The 9,228-nt window shown below is 40.6% G+C and overlaps 2 protein-coding genes across 2 annotated transcripts; both read left to right on the forward strand.

Moving 5' to 3' along the window:
- The first annotated feature begins 241 nt into the window (after positions 1-241).
- On the forward strand, positions 242-2,660 carry LOC129953493 (uncharacterized). Its single transcript, XM_056066736.1, has 2 exons — positions 242-417; positions 1,351-2,660. Exon 2 carries the CDS (start codon positions 1,362-1,364, stop codon positions 2,658-2,660), a length of 1,299 nt encoding a protein of 432 aa, XP_055922711.1. The 5' UTR covers positions 242-417; positions 1,351-1,361.
- Positions 2,661-2,849: 189 nt separating this feature from the next.
- LOC129953494 (uncharacterized) lies at positions 2,850-4,553 on the forward strand. The gene has a single exon (XM_056066737.1). The coding sequence runs from the start codon at positions 2,850-2,852 to the stop codon at positions 4,551-4,553; it is 1,704 nt and encodes a 567-aa protein (XP_055922712.1).
- The last annotated feature ends 4,675 nt before the right edge of the window (positions 4,554-9,228 follow it).

A 9,228-nucleotide genomic window follows, 5' to 3' on the forward strand; every position in this document is an offset into this window, starting at 1 on the left:
GCATTGAGCGTTATATACACTTACAAAATATATTAGAATGATGGAAACGCTATTTTTTCTCCTTCCTTCAGTTTATTCTTAATTGAGCAGCATTGCAAAAACAATGTACGCTTGGAAAGATTTCAGTTTGTTGAAACAACAAACACAAGCTCGAAGGAACCGCTGGCCTGTGTGCCGTGGCTAAGGAGGAAGGAAGATGGCAATAGTCAGAGTGACTACCATCATAAATACATAAGGGATTATGTGCAAGCAGGTATATAAATTCTGAACTGGGATTTTGTTCAGTCTTCTGTTCAGTTGGTGTTTATTAATCAGTGCGCGCAGTCGTGTCATCGTTTTAAATTATATCGCAACTATTCTCAACAAAAAAAAATAAAAATTATCAACATTTACCTACGTTAAATAGCAAAAAAGAAGGTATTTATGGTTATAAACATTTTTCTTTTGTGCCGTGCTGTGCTGTGTGGTTATTTCCTTTTTTCTTTTGCATCAAATTGTGTTGTGCATCAAATTGTGTATCTGCTTGTGCGGCGGGTTGTATTTATTTTTTCTTAGTTTCTTCTCTTCTCCTTCGCCAGACGCCAAGTAGATTGTGTAGAGTGTGTATATGGTTAGGTAGGCTAGCGCTGTGTGTGCGCTTGTGCGAGGGGATGAAAAACACGTGTACATAACACAGTGATGAGCGTAGTATATACCTAGTGTATATTTTGGAGGGAAAAGCAGGCACTCAGCTGCAGACGTGTGGCTGAGTGGAAATGAGGAGAAGGTATATAAAGCCGGTGGAACTCAAAGTACAGTAGTACGAGTTGCCATTATTAAGAGCAGGAAATAATACGAGAGAAGGGGTTGAATAAATTAAAATTTTATTTTGAACCAATTATAGCCGGTGAGATTGGAGGTTAATAAAAAAGATAAAATAAAAGTTAGGACTTCTAATAAAAACGCACAACTTTCAAAATAAGAAAACACAAAATAAATACAGACGAATCTGTATGAACAATTTTTTTTGGTTTATTTAGGTAGGGGTAATCTTCAATGCAGTTGACATTTCATTGTAGGGCAATCACGGGAATTCGCATACTGGGAAGCACACTCTTTTTCTTCAGTACCTACTGCGGAGTACTTTCGTGATTGCCAATTCTTTTTTATTAGGGGTAACGAAATGAGGGAAGTGAGCAACAGCACAGACAGTAGCACGACACATAGGGTATCTCAGACGAATTGCATAATGGGAAATATATTTTTATTTATTTCTTTTTTTAAGTACCTACTGCAATCGGACTGAGATAATATCATTCATGTACAATGTTATATACTTTTCATTCTTCTCTTTTTCTTTTAAAATAATAGATAAAAACATAATGGAAGGAGCAAACCATGAATACTTATTCGAGAAGGGCCGGCACACGGTCAGCAGGATGCTCTCCTATACGAAGATGGAGGGGTTCCAGGAGTCGTCACAGGGGGAGCTCGAGGTGAGACTCGAGGCGCTTAAAAACGCGTGGCGGCAGATGCAGGAGAGTGAAGGAATACTCGCTCAAAAAAATGATCTTCTGGTGAGCTTGGAGATTGAGCGAAAGAGCGTGGAATCTGAGGTGGAATTCTTCCAAGCATCCACTAATTTGAGGAGCAGGATTGGCAAGCTAATCGCAGCCAAAGCAGGAGCAGGAGATGCACCCCCTATCGCTGTGCAGGTAAACATGCCGTTTGCCCAGCACGACGTAAAGAATACGTGGGGCGAATTTGACGGCAGCTATACGAAATGGCAGGGCTTCCGCGATCGGTTTGTCGCTGCTGTGCATGACAACGACAAGATCGCGCCGGCATACAAATTCTCGTACCTGAAGGCATCATTAACTGGCAGAGCGAATGCGCTCGGAGAATGGCAGCTCTCCGACCAAAATTATTATGAGGCATGGAAGCGGATGGAGGAAGTATATAACAAAAAGTATGCTACGTGCAGGGAACTTTTAAGGCATTTCTTTAGGCTGCCCATGCTTGAAGGTACTCCAAAGGCAGCGGAGCTTCAGAGAATGTCAAACACTTGCCACGAAACTATGAGGCAGCTGGCAGCGCAGGGTGTCCCAACAGACAATTGGGACATGATTATTGTCCAAGTGCTTCATGAGAAGCTGGATCAGGAGACAGCTTGCAAGTGGGAAGAGTCGCGCACAACCGAGTTGCCGACTGCGAAGGAGTTTTGCCTGTTCCTGGACAAGCGAGCTGAAGCACTAGGAAGTGCAATGGACAATAGGAGGAAGGAGACTATTCAGCAGGTGCCAAGAATGGATTCTAGTCGAAGGGGTAACATGGTTGCACCAAGCAGGAAGCAGGCGGAGGTAAAAAAACGCCCGTGCCATCTATGCAGGTCGATGGAACATCCATTGTGGTGCTGTCCAGAATTCAACGCCCTAAGTCTAAGGGCCAGGCAGGACTTTGTCCTCGAAAAGCAATTATGTCCAAACTGCTTAAAGACGGGACACGTTGTGCGTGATTGCTATCAGGGGCCCTGTCTGAAATGTCCGAATAGGCCATCACATAACAGCGTGTTGTGCCCAATGAAGGTGATTGGGAAGGTCGAGGCCACGGTCTTGAACATACAAGATGGCAGGAAACGGAAGAACGGACCACAAGTAGACTCGAAGAAGAAGTCGGATTGACTAACTCCATGGCCGGCGAAACGGCCGCGCTCGGAGGACAAAAAGCAGGAAGCAGGGCGGACGGAAAATGTTGCATAATCAGACGAGGTCGATTCCTGGAACGATTTTAAAAGAAACAATTTAAATAAATGTGAAGTCAAAGCTTATTCTAATTCCTTTAATTGTAGTTTAGAGGGAAGATTTTCTCTGATGCCAACGGCTCAGGTGAGGGTCGAACTAGATGGCAGAAAATATGGTCCTATACGTGCACTTATAGACACAGGTGCACAGCCCAATCTAATAAGCCATCAGTTACAAAATAGGTTATCATTGAGCAAAACAGCAGTTACACGCAGGTTGATTGGAGTGGAAGGGGAACCCTTTCACATTAAATACAAAACTACGCTCAAGGTAAGCCCATGGTTTAACTCGCAGGACACAATAGAGCAAGAATTTTATATACTACCGCAGAATAGTAAATGGCAACCAGTTGTGCCTACACACGATTTGGAAATGCCAAAGATGGATATTGTAGGGCGGCCGTTGGCTGACCCTGAGTTTTGGAAGGCTGGTCCCGTGGACCTGTTGCTAGGTTGCAGGTTTGCGGCAGCATCTTTTCTGTCCATTTTAGACAGACAGGCAAGTAGATTATTGTGCATTGAAACGCTGTTTGGGAAGGTTGTCTTAGGAGAATTTGAAGGGAAAGCAATAGTCAATACAGAGCAGGGGTTGAATATTATAGCAATAGATAATAACCAACTGCATGAATCCCTCAAACGATTATGGCAGTTGGATGACATTGAATCGTTATCAAACAGATCACAGGAGCAAGAACAGGTAGAACAGAATTTCATCAATACGTATTCACGTGATGATTCTGGTAGAGTTATTGCCACAATTCCTTTAAAGGAATCAGCAGGGGAGATTGGTAGTTCAGAACTTATGGCAAAACGAAGGTTTTTAGCTTTGGAAAGGAAATTACAGAATGATTTAGGAACAAAACAAAAATATGTTGATTTCATGAGGGAATATGAAAGGATGGGTCACATGACACCAGTGACTGGTGCGACTCACAGCAGAATAATATACCACATACCGCACCACTGTGTTGCGAAGAAGTTCAGAGTCGTATTCGACGCTAGCTGCAGGACAATGAAGGGAATTTCGCTTAACGAAGTGCAAATGTTAGGTGAAAAGTTACAAAAGGATCTACATGAGATTCTGATGCGCTTCAGAAGGCATCGAGTAGCAATAAGTGCAGACATAAAGATGATGTTCCGCATGGTGAAGATTGCAAGAGAACAATGGGACTTGCAAAGAATTTTTTGGAGGGAAAATCCCAATGACAGGTTGAAGGAATATTGGCTCACTGTAGTCACCTATGGCATGACGTCTTCGGCACATAATGCTGTTCGAGCATTGATACAATGTGCGAAGGATGCAGAACATGAATTTCCCGATGCAGCTAGAGCTATAATTGAGGATTTCTATATGGATGACTGCACTACAGGTGCTGATTCTGAACAGAAAGCGATCGAGTTATCGAAAGACATCGATCAAGTATTGAAGGGTGCAGGGTTTGAGCTCAGGAAATGGAAATCGAATTCCAAAGCGTTAGTAAGGAATATGAATTATGAAGAACAGGAATCAATTTTGTTTGAAGATGATGAGAAATCTTCAATATTAGGCATTAAATGGCTATTAGAAAAGGATCAGTTCACATTTGTGGTGAAATCACCAGTGACTGAGCAGGCAATGACAAAAAGAAAGATAGTAAGTTGCGTGGCTCAGCTTTATGATCCTAATGGATTTATAGCACCCGTAACGATAGTAGGAAAAATTCTTATTCAAGATATATGGCGACTAAACGTCGACTGGGATGAGAGATTACCGAAGGAAATAGAAAAAAGATAGGAAGATGTATGGAAGGAAATAAGGTTCTTAGAAAAGGTTAAGATTGATAGATGGATAGGAACAGCGGAAGGTATAAGGAAGGAAATACATGGTTTTTCAGATGCATCGGAAAGAGCATACGGAGCAGTGATTTACGTAAGGACGATAGGTCCGAACGGAAAAATTTCAACTAGTCTTTTGACAGCAAAAACGCGTGTTGCACCTCTTAAGACAATAACCATTCCAAGATTGGAGCTAGCAGCGGCCGAGCTTCTAGGACGGTTAGTAGTAGAGGTTATGAAATCAATGGAGTGGAAAGATGCGGAGTACAATCTCTGGACGGATTCGCTGGTCACATTACATTGGATTAATAAATTGCCATGCAATTTAAAAACATTTGTGGCAAATCGGGTTGCATCCATACAGACTAATACGGAAGTCAAAAGGTGGAGGCATGTTGGTACGAAGGAGAATCCAGCAGATCTTTTGAGCAGGGGCGTTCGACCACATTTGTTGATCGACAACAATTTGTGGCTGCATGGTCCAGAGTGGCTTTCAAAGCAGCGATCATCCTGGTCATCTGAAAAGTTTGTGCCAAATGTTTCAGATGGGGGGAGGGATGAAATAAAGGTACATATGATAATGAGGTTTACAGAACCATTATCTATACACGTGAAAGGGTCAGGACAAGGGATTCCAATAATTGAGTATGCATCCTCTTTGGAAAAGGCACTTAATATAATAAGTTTTACATTCCGATTTATCCATGCTACTAGAGCAAAGATAGAGAAGCGGAAGCAGGATGAAGGAAAGCCGAGATATTCTCGACGGCAAATAGGAAAGAAGGTAGACAGGAAAGATTGCGCAGGAGCAGTGTATCAACCATCTTCTGAGGAGAAGATTGGAGCAATTGATTATCTGCTAAAGAAGGAACAGGAAAAATATTATGGGAAGGAAATTGCTTGCATAGGAAAAGACAAATGTCTTTCTGAAAAAAGCAGGATTCAGTCGTTAAAACCGATTTTGGATGGAAAAAAGATCTTAAGGGTCGGAGGGAGGTTGGAAAGAGCAGAGATGGAATATGAAAGAAGGCATCCTGCTATCGTACCGTGTGGTTCGCGGTTAGCTTGGTTGATTATGGATAGTGCTCATAGAGCAACAAAACATGGTGGGGTGCAAGTTATGATGCAATACTTACGCCAGAGATTCTGGATACCGAAGGTTAGGAGTGAGCTAAGGAACTTCTTGCACAAGTGTGTGGTTTGTGTGAGATACAACCACCGCTTTGAAATGCAATTGATGTCTGACTTACCCTCAGAGAGGGTAACTGCAGGAAAGGCTTTTTTACACACAGGGGTAGATTATGCAGGACCTTTCGACATAAAAATGATAAATAGGACAGGAGCGCAAATTATAAAGCAGAAATGTTGGGTTTCTGTCTTTGTCTGTCTCAAAACTAGGGCAGTGCATATTGATTTGGTCTCGGACCTTACATCGTATGCTTTTATTGCATGTTACGAAAGGTTCATTGCGCGCAGGGGAAGGTGTCAAAGATTATATAGTGACAATGGCACAGCCTTTGTTGGTGCAGCGAAGGAATTACGGAAGGCTAAAGAGCGTTGGCTCGTGAAGGAAACTTTTGAACATTTATATTTTAAAGGTACAGAATGAAAATTTATGACACCTGCGGCGCCACACCAAGGTGGCATCTATGAAGCTGCGGTGAAGTCAATGAAATATCATTTGACAAGGATCGTAGGCATGAAGGTACTAGCATATGAACAATTTCTAACTCTACTTACAGGCATAGAAGCAATTTTGAATTCAAGGCCGCTACATCCGTTGAGTGACGACCCGAACGACTTGCAGGCGTTAACGCCGGGACACTTTGTGGTAGGGGAACCACTTGTGCTACCATTGCCATTTGCGACCAATGAATTACCAGACACGAAGGGGCTAAGGCTGTGGAGAGAGCGGAAGACGATGCTCGAACATTTTTGGGCTAGGTGGAAAGAAGAATATCTTTCAACTCTATATGAAAGGAAGAAATGGCGCAGGGAGAAATATGGTCTCAGGATAGGACAGCTATGCATCATAAAGAGCATGATGCAGCATGGGCAATGGGTCGGATTTCACAACTTATTCCAAGCAGGGATGGCTTGGTGCGAAGCGTTGTTATTCAAACAGCGACCAATCAACTGACAAGGCCGGTGCAAAAGATTTGCATGATTCCGATGGAGGAAGAATAATGATTACAACAATTTATTATATTTATATGTATATCTGATATTATGCAAGGTAGGGTATTCACATAGAATAAAAAGAGAAAGAGTAGGAAAACCGTAGGTTTTCGCCGGGACTGTATCGAACTGCATGAGATTTTCAACCTCAGCAGTCGATGGTTCCAGAAATAAATAGAAGGCAAATAGAACCTATGTAAATTGTAAATAACTTAACGAAGGTGAAGTCTTCGTTCTGTGAACGAAAGCTCTTAAAAAACGTTTCGATAAGTTTTGTTTTTAGTCTTAATATAAGTTGCAAGAAGGACGGTCGCAGGTTTTAATTGAATAAAGATCGACAGTGGTTTTTATATATTTTTCCACTCTAAAATTCATTGTGTTTTTACTTTTAATTTCGAAGGTTTTTGTTTTATAAAAGGTAAGCTGGGCTACGATACAATGTTCTAGACGAAAATCAAATCACACCCAAAACCATCACCTGATCCTTCCCAACCCCCAAAATCGATCAAGACTTCAAAATAGATACTTGACATGTACTAGAAAAAGATACTCCTAATCAAGATCTATCATTATAGATATAGATGAGTCATTTTGGAGCATCCTGAAGAATTTTTGATGTTCTAGACGAAAATCAAATCACACCCAAAACCATCACCTGATCCTTCCCAACCCCCAAAATCGATCAAGACTTTAAAATAGATACTTGACATGTACTAGAAAAAGATACTCCTAATCAAGATCTATCATTATAGATATAGATGAGTCATTTTGGAGCATCCTGAAGGATTTTTGATGTTCTAGACGAAAATCAAATCACACCCAAAACCATCACCTGATCCTTCCCAACCCCCAAAATCGATCAAGACTTCAAAATAGATACTTGCCATGTACTAGAAAAAGATACTCCTAATCAAGATCTATCATTATAGATATAGATGAGTCATTTTGGAGCATCCTGAAGGATTTTTGATGTTCTAGACGAAAATCAAATCACACCCAAAACCATCACCTGATCCTTCCCAACCCCCAAAATCGATCAAGACTTCAAAATAGATACTTGACATGTACTAGAAAAAGATACTCCTAATCAAGATCTATCATTATAGATATAGATGAGTCATTTTGGAGCATCCTGAAGGATTTTTGATGTTCTAGACGAAAATCAAATCACACCCAAAACCATCACCTGATCCTTCCCAACCCCCAAAATCGATCAAGACTTCAAAATAGATACTTGACATGTACTAGAAAAAGATACTCTTAATCAAGATCTATCATTATAGATATAGATGAGTCATTTTGGAGCATCCTGAAGGATTTTTGATGTTCTAGACGAAAATCAAATCACACCCAAAACCATCACCTGATCCTTCCCAACCCCCAAAATCGATCAAGACTTCAAAATAGATACTTGACATGTACTAGAAAAAGATACTCCTAATCAAGATCTATCATTATAGATATAGATGAGTCATTTTGGAGCATCCTGAAGGATTTTTGATGTTCTAGACGAAAATCAAATCACACCCAAAACCATCACCTGATCCTTCCCAACCCCCAAAATCGATCAAGACTTCAAAATAGATACTTGACATGTACTAGAAAAAGATACTCCTAATCAAGATCTATCATTATAGATATAGATGAGTCATTTTGGAGTATATTGAAGGATTTTTGATGTTCTAGACGAAAATCAAATCACACCCAAAACCATCACCTGATCCTTTCCAACCCCCAAAATCGATCAAGACTTCAAAATAGATACTTGACATGTACTAGAAAAAGATACTCCTAATCAAGATCTATCATTATAGATATAGATGAGTCATTTTGGAGCATCCTGAAGGATTTTTGATGTTCTAGACGAAAATCAAATCACACCCAAAACCATCACCTGATCCTTCCCAACCCCCAAAATCGATCAAGACTTCAAAATAGATACTTGACATGTACTAGAAAAAGATACTCCTAATCAAGATCTATCATTATAGATATAGATGAGTCATTTTGGAGCATCCTGAAGGATTTTTGATGTTCTAGACGAAAATCAAATCACACCCAAAACCATCACCTGATCCTTCCCAACCCCCAAAATCGATCAAGACTTCAAAATAGATACTTGACATGTACTAGAAAAAGATACTCCTAATCAAGATCTATCATTATAGATATAGATGAGTCATTTTGGAGCATCCTGAAGGATTTTTGATGTTCTAGACGAAAATCAAATCACACCCAAAACCATCACCTGATCCTTCCCAACCCCCAAAATCGATCAAGACTTCAAAATAGATACTTGACATGTACTAGAAAAAGATACTCCTAATCAAGATCTATCATTATAGATATAGATGAGTCATTTTGGAGCATCCTGAAGGATTTTTGATGTTCTAGACGAAAATCAAATCACACCCAAAACCATCACCTGATCCTTCCCAACCCCCAAAATCGATCAA

This window comes from Eupeodes corollae, unplaced genomic scaffold (assembly GCF_945859685.1).
Source record: "Eupeodes corollae unplaced genomic scaffold, idEupCoro1.1 scaffold_234, whole genome shotgun sequence".
NCBI lineage: Eukaryota > Metazoa > Arthropoda > Insecta > Diptera > Syrphidae > Eupeodes > Eupeodes corollae.